Source organism: Panthera tigris, chromosome B1 (genome assembly GCF_018350195.1).
Source record: "Panthera tigris isolate Pti1 chromosome B1, P.tigris_Pti1_mat1.1, whole genome shotgun sequence".
NCBI lineage: Eukaryota > Metazoa > Chordata > Mammalia > Carnivora > Felidae > Panthera > Panthera tigris.
Genome location: NC_056663.1, coordinates 21,214,978 through 21,235,031, shown reverse-complemented (window position 1 = coordinate 21,235,031; position 20,054 = coordinate 21,214,978). Strand labels below are relative to the sequence as shown.

The 20,054-nt window shown below is 35.1% G+C and overlaps 1 protein-coding gene across 1 annotated transcript in view; it reads left to right on the top strand.

Annotated features, from left to right (window-relative positions):
- The window catches only part of VPS37A (VPS37A subunit of ESCRT-I), a 45,145-nt gene extending 35,149 nt beyond the window's left edge, over nucleotides 1-9,996 (top strand). Inside the window, exons 7-12 of the mRNA XM_007098964.3 lie at nucleotides 2,405-2,532; nucleotides 2,614-2,672; nucleotides 2,750-2,818; nucleotides 6,994-7,137; nucleotides 8,087-8,167; nucleotides 9,744-9,996. Coding sequence (XP_007099026.2) covers nucleotides 2,405-2,532; nucleotides 2,614-2,672; nucleotides 2,750-2,818; nucleotides 6,994-7,137; nucleotides 8,087-8,167 — 481 coding nt within the window. The 3' untranslated portion in view covers nucleotides 9,744-9,996. The remainder of the gene's footprint in view (nucleotides 1-2,404; nucleotides 2,533-2,613; nucleotides 2,673-2,749; nucleotides 2,819-6,993; nucleotides 7,138-8,086; nucleotides 8,168-9,743) is intronic.
- The last annotated feature ends 10,058 nt before the right edge of the window (nucleotides 9,997-20,054 follow it).

The window sequence follows — 20,054 nt, the reverse complement described above, 5'->3', positions numbered from 1 at the left end:
CCTTGTAGCCCTTTTTGGGAAGTGTGGGTATGGGTCAGAATTATTTTAAACCAGATCCCAAACATAGCATTTTTACTCAATTCTTTACTAAATTTCTCTACCAGGTAAGGACTTTGTGTTTACCATAACCCCAATAGCATCATACTTAACAAAATTAATGATAATTCTTTAATAGTATCTCATTACCCCAGGATCTTAATAATTAAATCTCTTCGTTGGTAGTTTAGGTGAATCAGGATCAAAACAAGGTTTACCTATTATATTTGATTACCATATTTATTATGTTTCTTTTAGTTGTGAACCATTTCCCCCCATTTTTATCAGTATATATGTAAGTGTGTATATATATATATGTATATATGTATACATACATATATATATACACATATATACACATACACACATACACACACACATATACACATGTAAATACATATATGTGGTAATATAAGTTATATACATGTCATGTTATTATATATTTGTTGAAGAAATTGGTTATTTGGCTTATAGAATTTCCTATATCCTGTTTTTGCCTAATTGCATCATTGTAGTACCAGTGAAGATGTTCTTCTATTTCCCTATTTCCCTATTTGGTAGCTAGATATAGAGTTTTAATTAGACTTAGGTTCAGTTTTATCAAATTATTGAGCTGTACACCTTAACCATATACAATGTTATATGCCACTTATACCTCAGTGGTGAAAAAAAAAAAGATTTAGGTTCAGTTCTTTTGGCAAGAATACTTATATCATAATTAGTACATACTTCCTTTTATATCATTTGTATAAGGCAACGATGATGTCTGATTGCCCTATTTTTAGTGACATTAAGACTGAGACAGGTTGAAACATCTAAATTATTGGCTCTCCGTTATTTTGTTAAAGGTTGCAAATGTGATTTTCTACTTCCAGAAAAGGCCAGAATTCTGGAAGATGAACTTTCTTTAAAAACTTTTTTTTTTTTTTTAATGTTTATTTATTTTTGAGACAGAGAGAGAGCGTGAGCAGTGTAGGGGCAGAGAGAGAGGGAGACACAGAATCCGAAACAGGCTCTAGGCTCTGAGCTGTCAGCACAGAGCCCGACGCAGGACTCGAACCCATGAACCACAAGATCAAGACCTGAGCTAAAGTCGGACGCTTAACCGACTGAGCCACCCAGGAGCCCCAGGAAGATGAACTTTCTTAATCAACTATTTAGTTGTATTTAAATACACTTCATATAAGAACAGAAAGACAAATGCTTATTTGGTTTTTTATCAATTTTCAGAATATTGAGTTGATGCACACACGAGCTGCCAACTTTCTGATACGCAAAGGTTTTGGTTTGTTTCTGTAGTTGTTTCTGTTCTTTCAGAAAGTAGTTCTTTCTACTAAGAATTTAAAGTAGAATCTACTTTCTACTAAGAATTCGTAGATTTTTTTAAAACTGTATTTGATATGTTTCAGTCTATTGCAGTCATTATTCTTTTTGATACTTAAACATTCTGTCTTTAGTCACTAGCAAATTCTTGACATTGGCTTCTGTGTCCTTTCTGACAAAACAAAGATGCCATGGGATCATCATGAAATTTATTTTCTCAGGCCTAAAGTCCTTTCTCTGAAAGGCACTTGTTCTTTTTCAAAACTACAGTACCAATATTATTACTGTGATTCTTGAATTCAGGATAAGAGTTTGTTTTTTATACTTTTGTGTTTTTGTATTTCTTTTGTGGCTGAAATGTACAGCCTAATACTATTTTTTAAAGTCTCTGAATAATACTTCTCTGGATGGTATGTAACTTAGAAAAAAGCCAGTTTCATTTATTTCTATTTACTCTGAATTTTATAGACTTCTTTTAATTTATTTTTTTAAATTATATAATGCTTTAATATGGATCAAAACTAATCAAAACTAATCAAGGTTTAAACTAATCCTTGTAGTCAAACTAATAAAGTTTTAGTCAAAACTAATAAAGGTTTAGCTTCCATTCCTATCCACCCATCCAGTTCCCGCTTTCACCCTATGGATATTGACTTTTGGTTAGTCCACCATGATTGCTTTTCTTTAAATATTTTATGAATCTGTACACACACATATGCAAATACCCACCTTTTATTATGATAACCCCACACCTTTTAGCTAAACAGGTACAGAGAAGTTAACTTGTTGTGACTATTCATGAACCCTACTCTCCTGTCATGATTGGATGCTACACTCGGACTAATTTGTGTTCCATTGTGGTTGGTTGATACTTTATTTGCTTTTAAGGTCATAATTTGCATTCTTACACACATATATAAAAACTGATAGTTCAGAAATTATGTAGAGCCCTGTCAACTGAATAAAATGGAAAAATTGTGAATATATGTCATCACGGAGAAAACAAGATGACTGACACTCATGAACTTTTCTGTTGTGTTGCCAGTGTATCACAGCTTACAGATATGAATGAACAAGAGGAGATATTACTGGAACAATTTGTGACTTTGCCTCAACTAAAACAGATCATTACCGACAAAGATGACTTAGTAAAAAGTATTGAAGAGCTAGCAAGTATGTCTTTCCTTACTTCTTAAATTGTCTGAGAAAAATATGATCTTTAACCTAGAAATAAACCAGAAATTTATCTTACAGGAAAAAATCTTCTTTTGGAGCCCAGCTTGGAAGCCAAAAGGCAAATTGTTTTAGATAAGGTGAGTTAGTTACCATTTTAAAGAAATTCATACAACTTAAAAATATAATCAAATAACATTTTTTTAAAATCTTTTAGTATGAGTTGCTTACACAACTGAAATCTACTTTTGAAAAGAAGATGCAAAGGCAGCATGAACTTAGTGAGGTAAGATGTTTAGCTCTTTTCCTTTACCATAAGATTTTATTTTTACATTTAATGAATTTATTTAAGGGAAAGAGTGCAAGACTGGGGAGAGGCGGGGGAGGGGGGGGTGGGGGGAGGGGGAGAGAGAGAGAGAGAGAGAGAGAGAGAAAGAGAAAGAGAAAGAAAGAGAATATCTTAAGTTCCATGCTCAGCAAAGAGCCCAATAAAGAGAAAGAAAGAGAATATCTTAAGTTCCATGCTCAGCAAAGAGCCCAATATGGGGCTTGATCCCATGATCCTGGGATCATGACCTGAGCCTAAATCAAGATTCAGACGCTAAACTAACTGAGCCACCCAGGAACCCCATAGGAATTTTTAATCTCAATATGCATGAGCCACATTCTTACTTTCATTATCAGAAAGCATTTATTAGGTGACTTTCTTTATAAGGTTTGATACCTTTAAGTGAGATGAATAGCTCTCAGTTATGGGGCATTATAAATGATTTGTTCTGATGCAAGAGCATATTTGGTTCCAAAGCAGAAAAATACAAAAAGCCCCATAAATAACTTTTCTGGGAATGTTATTATAATGCCAGTTTACCTTCTATAATAAAATCTAACAACAAAAAACTTGAACTTTAGTCTCACTTTTAAGCTTATGTACTTTAGTACATAAAACATAAGTACAACATAAGTACTTAATTTTAGTACATAAAACATAAGTACTTTAGTACATAAAACATAAGTACAAAAAACTTGAACTTTAGTCTCACTTTTAAGCTTATGTACAGATACCTTAAATGAAAACTTAGCAAACGGGAAGACATGAAATTATAAAGTTTAAGTCACCACAAATAGTAGACTCTTTGCTAGAAATCCAATTAAATAAAAAATAAAAATCACTTTATAAAATTACTTGAAGCATTTATAAAATTCAACTTACACTGCACTATGTTCTTTTCATATATTGCCCATTGTTCCCTCAAAATCCTAGGAGGTAGGCGTTGGTACTACTTTTTCATAGTACAGATAAGCATTCTGAGGCACAGGGATATTAAATAACTTCCCTGATGTCATATAAATAGAAAGTGTCAGAGTCAGGAATCAAATGTAAACTGTCCTCCCTCTTAACCAGAAAATCTGAGAGAATCCAATGAAATACTCTTGGATGCACATTAGAGTTTAGTAGATACTGAATAAGCTTTTCACAATATTCCTATGATTCTTTATAAATTTTTAGTAAACTAAGAATAGAAATTAATTCCTTAACTTGATAAAGAATATTAGAAACCAACAGCAAAAATCTGAATTGCTAAACATTTTCAAGATCCCCTTAACATTAGGAATAAGACAGTGATGCCCCAATATAACTCCTGTTTAGCAATGCTGGAAAGGTTCAGGCCACTGCAACAAGACAAGAAAAAAGAGGTACAGTATAAAAGAAAAAATAAAATAGTTGTTTACCAAAAACAAGCAAAAATCAAATAAGCAAAAATCCTAGCATATTGAGAAAGTTTCTCCCGAAATTCCAGCAGCTACTAATGCAAAGTGAGGTAGAGAAAAAAACTCATTTACAATAGCAACAGAACTGTAAAATACCTAGAACTGAACCCGGTGAAGGAAGTTAGGAAACTTTACTGAATGACAAAAAAGAACACTTGAGTAAATGGAGCAACCTAGAATATTCATGGAGTGAATCCACTATTATAAAGATTTCATTCTTCTCAAAATAACTTAAAAATTTACTTTAAAAAAAATTTTATTATAGAGAGAGTGCGTGAGCAGGGGAGAGGGGCAGAGGGAAAGAAATCTTAAGTAGGCTCCATGCTCAGCATGGACTGAGCCAACCAGGCACCCCAAAAAATTTAATTTACTTCTTTTTCAAGTTTTATTTTATGTATTTATTTTGAGAGAGGGAGCACGAGTGGGGAAGAGGCAGAGACAGGGAGACAGAGAATCCCAAATAGGCTCTGCATTCTCAGTGCAGAGCCTGATGTCAGGCTCGAACTCACAACCCACGACATCAAGACCTGAGCCAAAATCCAAGAGTCACATGTTTAGCCGACTGAGCCACCAGGTGCCTCTAATGTACTTCTAGTCAAATCCCGAGTTGTTTTTTTTTGTTGTTTTTGTTTTGTTTTGTTTTTTCCAGTTTGATTATTCTAAAGTTCATCTGAAAAACTAAATGGTTAAAAGTGGTCAGGAAGAGCTTGAACAAAAAGAATCAATGGAAGAAGAAACCACCCCCCGCTTTCCAGGTGTTAGAATAACACTATAAAACCTCATAATTTAAAAGATTATTTTTGTAGGAAGAGAAAAATAGTTTTATGGAGTGGACTGTGCAATTCAGAAATAGACTCTAACCCATATGAGTAATGGGTTAGAAAAAATTGAGAGTTTAATAAATTAATTAATTGGCAGTCCATTTAGAAAGAAGATCCCTGTATCACACCATACACACTTAAAATATTCCAGAATTATGAAAGGTAATTATGAGATTATGGTGGGAAAATGCTTTCCAAGTATCATACAAGAGGCAGAAGCATAAAAAAAATTAATTTTGTTTATCTGTCTGTAAGTTTAAAACATGCATATACTGAAGATTATAATATCAAAATTAAAAGGAAACAAATATTTGTAGCATATGTAGCACGTACGAATGCCAGTGGCCCATAAAGAGTCCTGACAAATAGGCAAAGGAAAGAACAAGAAACTCAAAAAGAAATATGAATGTCCAATAAGCCTACAGGTATACTCTGTCTTCTGTGCCACTTATAATTGCTTGAAATGGTTGTTGAAACACTTAAAAAATACAACCTTGATTCCTACGCTTGTGTCTCGATGTGCTCACTCAGAGTCTTTGGGGACGATGAGTCAGTCTTCTCACTCTAAAGCGTACAAATCATTTCATTAGACCGTTGTTGCAATGAGCGCAGAAACATGCCGTATTGTATTCCCCCATATACCCAGTACCGGGTCCAGTGCTTGGCACATAGTAGATACTCGATAAATATTCAATGAATAAATAAATGGAAACGTTTGAAAAGACATTCAGCCTGTCAGTGATAAAAATAATCAAATTTTACATCATCCATGTGAGCCAGACTTGCAAAGATAGATGACCAGTGTTGGCAAGGGTGATAAGAAAACGGTTCATTCGTGTACGTGATGTATCACAGTGGGTTGCCACCTTACACCCACTAGCATGACTGTTATTAAAAATAGTCTTCTTTCTGGCAATTAGGTCTTCAGTCCACTTTAAGTTAATTTTTTTTGAGTTAACTTTTATATGTGAGGTAAAATAAGGGTCCACCTTCATCTGGCATGTGAAGATCCAGTTGTCCCTGCACTGTTTGTCCAAAACTGTCTTTGCCCCCACTGAATGGTCTTGGCACACTTTTTGAAAACATTTGACCATGTATGTGAGGGTATATATTGGGGCTTGATCTTTCATTTGTCTACATGTCTCTTAGGTCAGTACAGCGCTGTTTTGATTGCTGTCACTTTGTAATAAGTTTTGAAGTCAGCAAATATGCATCTTTATTCTTCCTTTTCAAGATTGTTTTGGCTATTTGGGGTCACTTGAGATTCTGATGAATTTTAGCATGGGTTTTTCTTTTTCTGTCAAAATGCCATGGAGATTTTGATAGGAATCACATTGACTGTGTAGAACACTTTGGGTAGTATTGTCATCTTAACAGTATTAAGTCTTCCAGTCCATGTACCCGAGATGTCTTTCTGCTTATTCATGACTTCTTCAGTTTTTTCAGCAGTGTTTGTGCAGGTCTTGTGCCTTTTCGGTTGAATTTATTCCCATCGCTTTCGCCACATTCATTAGAAGTGTGTCCCTGTGTGCCGCCCACCCTCAAGTGAAGGTGATTTACACAAGGGCAGCAACACCAGGAGCTGGGGATAATTAGGTGTCCTCTTAGAGGGTGCCTACCGCAATGACCTAATTCCTAAATCCCCAGAAGACATTGATTGGCCCAGTTTCCCTCATTTACTGGTTTGCAGCTTTGGATTGGGTTTTTTTGTGGTAGGTATCTACCCTTATCTCCAAAAGCTGAGGACTTGGGTGGTAGCAGATTTCCTCAAAAAGACTCAACATAAGGCGTACAATGAATTGCTCCTCCCTTCCCCGTCTCATTTTTCTGAGCGGTGTAAATAAACTGAGCGCTTGATTTTCTTTTTCAGAGCTGTAGTGCGAGTGCCTTGCAGGCAAGATTGAAAGTAGCTGCTCATGAAGCTGAGGAAGAATCTGATAATATTGCTGAAGATTTCTTAGAGGGAAAAACCGAAATAGATGATTTTCTCAGTAGCTTCATGGAAAAGAGAACAGTATGTAATACTCTTCAATTGAGGACAAGAGACAGTGTAATATCCAATTACTTAACTGTATTCATGAGCAAACGTTAGCGCAGTACTGAGCTGGAGTTTTGAGTGCCATGAGAAGAGACGAAAGAACCTCTGTTCTTTAAGAATGATAGCAGCATCTTACTATGATTTTGTTCTAAAGCTACTATATCAGCTAAAGTCTAGTCAATGGTTGTAGGCTGTGCACCTTCTTATGTTCAACAAGTTGTTTCAAAAGGGAATAATGTATACTTAGTTATTTTAAAACTTGTAAATGTTATTGAGAACATTCTGGAATAGTTTCTTTTCTGTTCTGATTTTCATTACATTTAAAGAAAGATCAAGAAAGTCTATTTAACAGTATCTTGCCTTTCGATAAAGTTCTAAATATTTACCTAATTTCTCTGAAACATCACATTTTAAAAGTAACCTTCTCTTAATAAACTTTATAAAATGTATATGATATATATGCATATCCTTTTAAGGAACGTGGCCAGATTTTGTTATCCCCATTTTCCATCAGAGAAAATTGAAGTTTAGGCACATTAAAAACTATGGTTATAGCACTTGCGAGGCATTGATTTCTAGTTTATTCTTCGTTGATATTATATAACTGTACCTTGAAGTTTTTATTAATCTTCCTGATTAACAACAGTAGGATTTTTATATTTTTAAAACACAGATATTTGAAATTACATAATCAGAGAATTGATATAAAGAGGTTTATTTTACATTCTGGAAGTTTACAGGCAAAGGTTATCTTCCAAATACAATTCAATGTTTGTGGGGTGATGGTTTTTAAATTCTGAGCTACCTTAAACATTCAAAAGTAAAAAATGTCAACAAGTTAAAGGATACTTATATGAATTCTGTCCTAATGTAGGAAGCAGTAAGTAAATCATTGGAGAAGTGACTGGTACTTTAAATCTTCTAGATTTGCCACTGTAGAAGAGCCAAGGAAGAGAAACTTCAACAAGCAATAACAACGCACAGCCAGTTCCATGCTCCACTATAGGTAAATTGTTTTCCAGAAAGTTTGAGTATTCTTTAATTGAAGTATTCTTACCAGTGCCTGTTGAGTTCTGTCTTAGCTTTTGTGTTACATGCAACATATAAAATGCTCTGTGTTAAACATTATGTATAATTTTATATACATAAGCATTTAACCAATAGAAATCTTTTGGATATTTTGTCACTGTGCTGTTGCCTTAAATGAATTTCTTTTTTGTTTTTTTGTTTGTTTGTTTTTTAGTGTTTGACAGCTATGTATGTAGAGTTATAAATATCTATGATTAGTACCTTTCTCTTAGCTGGCATATGGAGTAAACCGTATCACTTAGTTGACATTTCTCACTAGTCTCCTTTGTCATTTCTTCCTTTTAGATGAACTTCTAGTCTGTCTCTTTTCCATCTCACACCAGAATTATTCCAGTAAATGTTTTGCCAGTCCCCTGAATTGAGGCTTTCCCCTTCCTATAGAGCACTGACAGAATGATCTTCCTAAAACCAGCCAATGGTATAATTTCTCTGCTCTAGAACTTAGCAATGGCAGTATCACTATTAAATTTCTCTCTGGTTTTAAGCCCTCTATAATCTGGCATATATTCGAGAGCACCCACTTTAATTTTCCATTTTCCCCATATGTTCTCCATTTGATGTTCTTTCTCTTATTACTATGTCTTTGTTCAGTCCCAACACTCTCTTCCTTTTCCTCTCCATCTATCTAGTTTTAGGAGTGATTTGGTTGTAAAAACTATTGCCCACCCCACCAAATTTGAGTAAAAGCTTGTGTTATTGAACAATGCAGAGATAGTTTGTAGAGCCAAAATGTAGGAAAGGACAGCTCAGATGCTGAGCTTGAAAACAGGGCAGGAGGCTGTAATAACCAAAGGCTTCTTCTCACACCCTTGCCAAGGCTGCTTGTTTCTCATTTTTGCATCTCTGTTCTTTTCTGTCTCTCACTCTCATGTGCTTCCCCCACCTTGCTCTTCAGAGAGCCTTTCTTGGTTACACTTACACATGCTCCACCATTGCCGCCCACAGGCCTGACCGTATTAGGATGGTTCAAGTAGCTCATGGCGACTAACCGGGGTTTCACTACAAATCCCCAGCAGATAGGCTGACCCGGCAGCAGCTTGGCCAGCAGATTAGCGTCATGTCTGTGGTCCTGTGCTCATTCAGGTGGGCTGAAGCAGTGCACTCTGAGAAGGGAGCATGGGAACCTCCCTGGGAGCATTTATAGCGAGGGAAATGGCAGGAATTTCTTCTCTCCACCTCAAACTCATCTGCCCCTTCTCTTCATCTAGTTGTACGTAACGTTAGTGCCAACATTGACTTGTTTTATATCTTGTTTTTTAAATCATACTGTCACTCCCTTGGGGAGGGGTTGATTTTTCATATCACAGTTTAAGAAGAGAGTGGGCACTGAGTAATTGTTTATGTGAACATGCTAGAATCCTTTCCCCACCTCTTTTCCCTCATAGTCCAGTTATCTTCTTATAGACATGTCTGAATTGGAAGAGAATATCAAGAGATGAGAATTTATCATCTTAAGTTAAATCTTAGGGTTTTCTATGTTCTTTTCTTTTCAGATTTTCCTGAAAACCTACCAAGACAGAAATGACACAAGACTAATAAGCAAATTAATATGTATGATTTGCAAATTGGTATTTCATCACAGTGACTGAATTCATAGATACCCTGTATAGATTGTATACAGAACTGAGACTGATTTTGTACAGATTAGAATGATTGCTATGGTCTTTGCTTTGAGAAATTTTTCTGCACGATTTGCACTATAAATGTTTATTTATTGTTGATAAATCCTATCATATTTAAGTTTCACTGCTGGTCCTCTGTTATTAAGTACCTATGCATGTGATTTTAGCTAGTATCAATATTTTATAAAAATTGCCTCATTTAAATTTATATTTTTAATTTGAAACTGCCTCCTTTCTTTATCAAGAATGGTTTGTTTAGATATTTTTCCTGTCAACCTTTTTGAAAAATTACTATTTTCAACTGTAGAAAGCCTTATTTTTCCTTCTTTCCAGATGATAAATTTTCAAAAAACATTTGTTTTTAAATATTCATAATTTCAGGAAACACCATGCCTACAAATGTGCCGTCTCAAAAAGGTAACTTTTAATAACACTAAATGAAAAGAATACATCAGCTGCTCATACATGATTTAATTTTTAAAATTAAAGATACATTTAAGAAGCAATACAAGTAAATATATATTTTACCTAATAGAAAAAGATTGCCTTCCACTTCATCTAGTCCAACAACCTTTCATAATAATGTTTTTATATAAGTAACTAATAGGTTTGTGATTGGATAATAATATACTTTCTAAATTCCTAATGTGAAAAACAATCTTTTTGTTGATAAGTAGTAATTCTAGACACAGAAGTCAATGAATTCTTTTGATCTTTACTGTGAGTTAGCTTTTCATAGAGAACAGCTTTAGTAATAAAATTAATATTTAACTTTTAGGCAATCTAGTTTTTATTTAATTTTACTGAAAATTCCTTTTAAATTGTGCTACGTTCAGCAGTTTGCTTCTATACAATGTTATAGAAGGAACACATTTTATAGGTAGCTGTGAAAGCTAATAAAGGAGAAAATCTGGAACTATATGTATCTGAGGCTTTGGTAAGGGTATCTAAATCACAAAACAACCTAACACATATTTTCATTTAAATTTCATCCCAGTATGTATTGTCATTCCAAATGCCAGCATTTGGTACAGTGTTTTTTTCTTCATTCTTTTTCTTTCTCTACATGTTCTGGCAATAGAACTTTAGGAAGAATAAAATTATTTTCTTAGACTTGACAAATACTTAATTCTTAGTCTGTGTTTATGGAAAAGCAAGTATTCATATGGACTATAAATATATAAATAAATTAACTTTCATTAATTGCCTGTCTCACTGGCGCTGTACTAAGGGCATGCTGTTTAATCTTCAATATGACCAGACATTATTTTTAAGGATTTGTAGACGAAAGAACTCAGGTAAGTGTCTTAAATTTGTGGCAGCCTTCTGGGTATTTAGAAACCTTTCCTTACACACAGACCAGCAGAACTTCCAGTTGTCCCAGCAGTCACTGCACTGGAGGACATAATTGTCTTTTGCAGACCATCGGGTAGCTTTCTTAGAAACTGTAGAACCCATAGCAAGAGACCCGCAGACCACAGTCATTCTGAAGGGACATCAGTCCATTTGATCTACCAATGTACTTAAACATCTATTCAAAAAAAGTCCCTGTGGAAATACTATAAAACAGCCACTCAAACATGGTTTAGGTGCTTGGGTGCTCATCTCCTTTCTCCTCCACAGAGACAACAACAAAACAAAAACAAACAAAAAACATAAGTTTTCTTATACAGTAAATTTCTTCTGCATAATTACATAATTCATCTCAGTGTTTCTTACTCTTTAAGCCAAAATGCCTAGTTTCATTCTCTACCAGTTAACATAGCTTGCTTTCTCCTTCCAAAATTAGACAGCCTCCTTACAACCTAGTCATTACAAAAAAGTTTGATGGTGAATATCTGCATTTAACCAACAGACAGTTTAGTTCAGATATAGGTTGTGTAAGTTGTCCAAGATAGAAGAAAGTCTGCATTTGAATAATTCTCTGAACTTTGGTTTTGTTTTGCAATGGAAAGTAAGTGATTTGGGGGGTAATTTTATGGCCATGTTGTTTTCTTCTAAAAACTGGTCATCTGGAGAAGTCATAACAGGGGGGGAAAATGGCTGCCAAGGCAGTTTCTGGTTTTACTTTAACATATAATAGAAGACCAGATGGAAATCTGAATATTATTCTGAATATTATTCAGAATATTAAATTCAGAATATTATTACTCTGAATATTCAGAGTAGAGGTTTGTCATGGGTAGAAATTTAAACACTGATATCTCAAAATAGAAGAAAGTTTTCTAAATAAATAGGATGTACAGTAAAGATACCTGTCTCCGGGGCGCCTGGGTGTCTCAGTCGGTTAAGTGTCTGACTTCAACTCAAGTCACGATCTCACGGTCCGTGAGTTCGAGCCCTGCATCGGGCTCTGGGCTGATGGCTCGGAGCCTGGAGCCTGCTTCCGATTCTGTGTCTCCCTCTGTCTCTGCACCTCCCCCCGTTCGTGTTCTGTCTCTCTCTGTCTCAAAAATGAATAAACGTTTAAAAAAAAAATTAAAAAAAAAAATATACCTGTCTCCAAATTGGAAGATGTTCTAGGAATAAACTAGACTAGGACATTTATATTGGAGTAGAGGTTGTTTAACAGGTAAGTTTGATCACAAGTTACATATGCTTAAATTGAAGGAATTTCAATGAAAATTGGAATTCATTTTTAGGGCAAGAATGTAAACTGGTCTTAAAAAATGAAATCGTATGCCAAGGTTTCCCTTGTCTTCACCTACCTTTATTCTAAAAAAAGTTCCTCTGTTGATTGCTAAATTGTGATCAGAGTTCTTACCTACTTCATATCATTAAATTTTCTTGAACCATATCACTAAATAACAAGTCACTTGAGCTCTGAATATTACTAGTTGGGAAGTAATCTGCTTTGAGTCAGTTTTACATTGGTTTATTACCTGTGCTTTAAACCAGTTGCCCTAAATAAAACTCTTCATGTTTGATTTAAAATGAAATTATGCTAGCGGTGCCTGGGTGGCTCAGTCAGTTGAGTGTCCGAATTTAGCTCAGGTCAGGATCTCGCGGTCCGTGAGTTCAAGCCCCGTGTCGGGCTCTGTGCTGACAGCTCAGAGCCTGGAGTCTGTTTCAGATTCTGTGTCTCCCTCTCTCTGCCCCTTCCCCATTCATGCTCTGTCTCTCTTTGTCTCTCAAAAATGAATAAACGTTAAAAAAAAATTTTTTTTAATGAAATTATGCTATTAGCGATTTTATTTTATTTTTTTATTTTTTTATTTTTTAATATATGAAATTTACTGTCAAATTGGTTTCCATACAACACCCAGTGCTCATCCCAAAAGGTGCCCTCCTCAATACCCATCACCCACCCTGCCCTCCCTCCCACCCTCCATCAACCCTCAGTTCTCAGTTTTTAAGAGTCTCTTAGGCTTTGGCTCTCTCCCACACTAACCTCTTTTTTTTTTTTTTTTTCCTTCCCCTCCCCCATGGGTTTCTGTTAAGTTTCTCAGGATCCACATAAGAGTGAAAACATATGGTATCTGTCTTTCTCTGTATGGCTTACTTCACTTAGCATCACACTCTCCAGTTCCATCCACATTGCTACAAAAGGCCATATTTCATTTTTTCTCATTGCCACGTAGTATTCCATTGTGTATATAAAGCACAATTTCTTTATCCATTCATCAGTTGATGGACATTTAGGCTCTTTCCATAATTTGGCTATTGTTGAGAGTGCTGCTATAAACATTGGGGTACAAGTGCCCCTATGCATCAGTACTCCTGTATCCCTTGGGTAAATTCCTAGCAGTGCTATTGCTGGGTCATAGGGTAGGTCTATTTTTAATTTTCTGAGGAACCTCCACACTGCTTTCCAGAGCAGCTGCACCAATTTGCATTCCCACCAGCAGTGCAAGAGGGTTCCCGTTTCTCCACATCCTCTCCAGCATTAGCGATTTTAGTCTTGGATTAGCCATACTCTTTCAAGACCCTGTGAAAGCATAATAAACTTTTAATATGCAATAAATGTAACCTTTTGTATAAATACCAGTGTTAGATTAACTTCTAATAAGTAGTCTAAATGAACATATTGTGTAAATTACAGTATCTTGTAAAATGGGGAGGTTGAAAAAAGTTTGTGTCTGATGTGAAAGGCATCACATTAAAGACATTTTAAAATATCACATACTATTTGTATTTTAAAATAAATGTATAGTTTTGTGTACTTATTCTAATTTGTTAATTTTTTTTAGTTTATTTATTTTGAGAGAGAGAGAAAGCAGCAAAGGGGCAGAGAGAGAGGGAGAGGGAGAACCCAAGCAGACTCCATGCCATTAGCGCAGAGCCCGATGTGGGGCAAACCGCGAGATCATGACCTGAGCTGAAATAGGCACTTAACTGACTGAGCCACCCAGACGCCCCTATTTACTCATTTCTAAAAATTTTTTGTATTGCTGGGGGCACCTGGGTGGCTCAGTCGGTTGAGCATCCAACTTCGGCTCAGGTCATGATCTCACGGTCCGTGAGTTCGAGCTCCGTGTCAGGCTCTGTGCTGACGGCTCAGAGCCTGGAGCCTGCTTCGGATTCTGTGTCTCCCTCTCTCTCTGCCCTTCCCCTGCTCACTCACTCTCTCTTAAAAATAGGAACATTAAAAAAAAATTTTTTTTAATTTTTCTTTATTTCTGTATTTTTGTAGATATAAACTGCCAAACAGAAGAAATTAAAATCTCGTCCTCGATATTAGGCAAAGAAGTTTCTAAGAGTTGATAACTACAAGAATGGCATGTAGTGAGTTGTGTTATAAAAATGCAAGATCCATTACAAGTATATCCTAAGTATCATTAACACAGTATTCTTACTACATACAGTAAGTTGCAGAAAATGAACAAATATTCCTCAGAGCATGCTCACATTTTATATTCTTAAGGAATTATACGTGTTTTATTTACATTAACAGTACTTTTATATTACAAGTCCCTAATGTATTAAAGTTTTGTTTTTAAATGATTAATACATAAATAATTACAGTTGACCTTTGAACAATGTGGAGGTTAAGGGTGCCCACTTCCTGCACAAAAATCCACGTACAGGTTTTGACTCTTCAAAAACTTACCTGTCAGTAGCCTACTGTTAACTAGAAGCCTTATTGATAACATAGATAACCACATATTTTGTATGTTACACATATTATATACTGTATTCCTAGAATAAAGTAAGTTAGAGAAAAGAAAATGTTAAAATCATAAAATACATTTACCCCACTGTACTGTATTCATAGAAATAAATTCCACATATATGTGGAACTTTGCAGTTTAAAACTTTTTTTTTGTTTATTTATTTTTGAGAGAAAAAGTGAGAGAGAGACTGAGCCCAAGTGGGGGAGGGGCAGAGAGAGAGGGAGACACAGAATCCAAAGCAGGCTCCAGGCTCCAAGCTGTCAGCACAGAGCCCGACGCAGGGCTCGAACCCACGGACCGCGAGATCGTGACTGGAGCTGAAGTCGGACGCTTAACCGACTGAGCCACCCAGGCACCCCGAAACTGCAGTTTAAACTAATGTTGTTCAAGGGTCAACTGAATACTGTATTATTTTATTTAAATATATTGCTATATCGCCTCCAAACCTTTCATGTTAGAGATTTCAGCGATGTAGCTTTCTTGCCCTTTCTCTGTTTTCTGTTTTATTGGGATGAAGTTGACGTACATGGCTGTGTAAGTTTAAGATATATAGCATAATGGTTTGACCTATATACATTGTGAAATGATTACAATAAGTTTACTTGGCATCCATCATCTCATCTACAGTAGTTACACTAAAAAAGCAAAAACAGCAAAATTTGTCCTTGTGATGAGAGTTGTTAAGGGTTAACTGTCTTAATATATATCATGCAGCAGTGTTAGCTATACTCGTTATGCTGTGTGTTACATCCCTAGTACTTCTTCATCTTGTAACTGGAAGGTTGTACCTTTCCACCACCTTTTGCCAAGTCCCCTTCCCACACCCTCACCTTTGGTAACCATAAATCTGATCTCTTTTTCAATGAGTTGTTTTGTTTTTTGTTTTAGATTACACATATGAGAGAGATCATACAATATTTGCTTTTCTCTAACTTATTACACTTAGCATAGTAATGCCTTCAAGGTCCATCCATGTTTCCACAAGTGGCAGGATTTGTTCTTTATTGCTGAATAATACTCCATTGTGTATATATACTCACCTTCTTCATCCATCGTTGGACAGTTAGGTTATTTCCACGTCTTGGCTGTTGTAAATAATGCTGCTGTGAACATGGGGACGCAGGTACCTTTTAGAGTTACGTGTTTTTGTTTCCTTTGGATCTATTTCCAGATTGAATTGCTGGATCATATGGTAGTTCATTTTTTTTTTCAAGGACAGTTTGTACTTATGTTAGTTGATGATAATCGACAGGCAGTATTGTTGAGTTTCAGGTGTACATGGTGATTTCATATTTATATACCTTATGATGTGATCACTACAGTAAGTCTCATTACCGTCTGTCATTATACAAAGTTGTTACGGTATTACTGACTGTATTCCCTGTGCTGTACATTACATCCCTTGTCTTATTTTATAATTGGAGGATTGTACCTCTTAATCCCCTTCAGCTATTTTATCTATCTGCTTCCCCCTTCTCTACAACCATCAATATCTATGAGTCTATTCCTGTGTTGTTTTGTTTGCTCATTTGTTTTGCTATTCAGATTACACACATAACTGAATTCATAGAGTATTAGTTTTTCTCTGACTTACTTCATTTAGGATAATACCCTCTAGGTCTATCCTAGTTGTCACAAATGACAAGATCTCAGTCTTTTATGGCTGTATAATATTCTGCTGTGTGTGTATATAGATATATGCACACATAATACACACACGCATGCACATAAATACCACTTCTTCAATCCATATATTGTGCATATTAAGGTTGCTTCAGTATCTTTGCTAATATAAATCATGCTTCAGTGAACATGGGAGTGCATGTCTTTTCCAATTAGTGTTTTTGTTTCCTTCAGATAAATACCTAAAAGTGGAATGGCTGCATCTTCTGGTAGTTCCATTTTTAATTTTTTGAGTAAACAATATACTGTTTTCCATAATGGCTCACCAATCTACATTCCCACCAACTATTCATCAGGGTTCCCTTTTCTCCACATTTTCACCAACATGTTTGTCTTTTTGATAATAGCCTTTCTGACAGATAAGAAGTGATATTTCATTGTGGTCTTGATTTGCATTTCACCATAGTCTCTTGGTGTTTAGATATTTTCATATGCCTGTTAACCATCTCTGTGTCTTCTTTGGAAAAATGTCTATTCAGGTCCTCTACCCATTTTTAATCAAAATTGTATATTTGTTGATACTGAGTTGGAAGAATTTTTTATATATTTTGGATATTAACCCTTAATCAGATATGTCATTTGCAAATATTTTATCCCATTCAGTAGGTTGCCTTTTTAAAAAAAAAAAAAATTTATATTTATTTTTGAGAGAGAGAGAGAAACAGCATGAGCGGGGAGGGGCAGAGAGAGAGGGAGACACAGAACCTGAAGCAGGCTCCAGGTTCTGAGCTATCAGCACAGAGCCCGTTGTGGGGCTCGAACTCATGGACCGTGAGATCATGACCTGAGCCAAAGTCTGATGCCCAACCAACTTAGCCACCCAGGTGACCCAGTAGGTTGCCTTTTTGTTCTGTTGATGGTTTCCTTTCCTGTGCAAAAGCTTTTTAGTGTGATGTAGTCCTGTTTATTTTTGCTTACGCTGTCTTTATTGAAAGAGATGGATCCAAAATATTGCTAAAACCAGTATCAAAGAGCATATTGTTTTCTCCTAGTTTTGTGGATATTGTGCATTCAAATGTCTTTACTATGTTTTGATTTTATTCTTGTGTATGGTAAAAGAAAGTGGTCCAGTTTTCTCATCACCATTTATTAAATAGACTGTTTGTCCCCAGTGTATGTTCTTGCCAACTTTGTCAAAGATCAGTTGACCATATAATTGTGAATGTATTTCTGGGCTCTCTGTTCTGCTCCATTAATCTTTGTGTCTATTGTTGTGCCATTACCATGCTGTTTTTATTACTGTAGCTTTGTAGTGTAGTTTGATATTTGGGAGCGTGATCCCTCCAGCTTTGTTCTGTCTCAAGATTACTTTGACTATTCAGGGCCTCTTGTGATTCCATACAAATTTTAATTTTATTTCTAGTTTTGTGGAAAAAGCCACTGTTATTTTGATAAGGATTGCCATTGATTCTGTGTGTTGCTTGGTGTAGTATAGACATTTTAACATTAATTCATTTAGTCCATGAGCATGGTATGTTTTCCCATTTACTTGTGTCATCTTCAGTTTCTTGCATCAATGTCTTAAAGTTTTCTGTATAGCAGTCTCTCACCTCCTTGGTAATATTTATTCCTAAATATTTTATTCTTTCTAGTATAATTGTAATTGGGATTGTTTTCTTATTTTCTCTTTCTGATAGTAAGTTATTAGCATATAGAAATGCAAAAAATTTCAATGTATTGATTTTGTATCCTGCAACTTTACTGAATTCCTTTATTCTAATATTTTTTGGTGGAGGTTTTAGGGTTTTTTGTATATAGTATGTCATCTGCAAATAGTGACAGTTTTACTTCTTTTTAATTTGGATACCTTTTACTTCTTTTTCTTGCCTAATTGCTGTAGCTAGTTCTTCCAATACTATGTTAAGTAAAAGTGCTGATTGATAATGGTCATTTTTGTCTTGTTCCCACTCCTAGAAGAGCTTTTCACTGTTGAGTATGATGTTAACTATGAGTTTATCATATGTGGCCTTTATTATGTTGAGGTATATTCCCACTATACCCACTTTGTTGAGACTTTTTATCATGAATGAATGTTGAATTTTTTATACATCTATTGAGATGATCATATGATCATTATCCTTTGTTTTATTGATGTGGTTTATCACGTTAACTGATTTGCAAATATTTAACCATCCAAGCATCCTCAGAATAAGTTCCACTTGATCATGATGAATAATTCTTTAAATGTATTGTTGAATTCAGTTTGCTAATATATTGTTGCAAATATTTGCATCTATGTTCATCAGGGATATTGGCCTATAATTTTTTTCTCCCCCTAGTTTAGGTATCAGGGTAATACTAGTCTGTAGAATTATTTAGGAACCATTTATTCATCTTCATTTTTTTTGAAATAGTTTGAGGATAGGTATTAACTCTAAATATTTGAGGCAATTCACAAGTGAAGCCATTTGGTTTTGGACTTTTCCTTGTTGGGAATTTGTTAAGTACTGATTCAGTTTCATTACTAGTAATTAATTAGTCTGTTCAGATTTTCTGTTTCTTTTGGGTTTAGTCTGAGATTGTATATTGCTAGGAATTTATCCATTTTTTCTAGGTCTTCCAATTTTTTGATATGTAACTATTCATTAGTAGTCTCTTATACTTCTCTTTCATTCTTGATTTTATTTACTTGGCCCTGTCTCTTCTCTTCTTGATGAGTCTTACCAAAGTTTTTGTAGTTTATCTTTCCAAAGAACTAGCTTTTAGTTTCATTGATCCTTTTTTTTTGTTTTGTTTTGTCTCTGTTTCATTTATATCTACTCTGATCTTTATTTCCTTCCTTCTATTAACTGTGGGTTTTGTTGTTCTTCTAGTTTCTTGAGATATAAGATTAGATTGTTTATTTGAGATTTTCCTTGTTTCTTGAGGTAGGACTGTGTTACTGTAAACTTGCCATTAGAACTGCTTTTGCTTTGTCTCCGATTTTGGGATGTTGTATTTTCATTTTCATTTGTCTCGAGGTATTTTTATTTTCCTTACTGATGTCTTCATTGACCCGTTGGTTGTTTAGTAGCATGTTGTTTAGTCTCCATGTGTTTGTGTTTTTTCATTTTCTTCTTGTAATTGATTTCTAGTTTCATACTTTTGTGGTTGGAAAAGATGCTTCATATGATTTCAGTCTTCTTAAATTTATGGAGACTTGTTTTGTGGCCTAACATGTGATTCATCTTGGAGAATGTTGCATGTGCACCTAAGAAGAATGCATAATCTTGTTGTTTTGGGTAGCCCGTTGTGTATATATCTGCTGAGTCCATTTGGTGTGTCATTTAAGGATGTTTTCTTAATAACTTTCTGTCTGGAAGATCCATGAAAGTCCATTACTATTATTATATTACTGTCAGTTTCTCTCTTTGTGTCTCTTAGTATTTAGGTGCTCCAAGGTTGG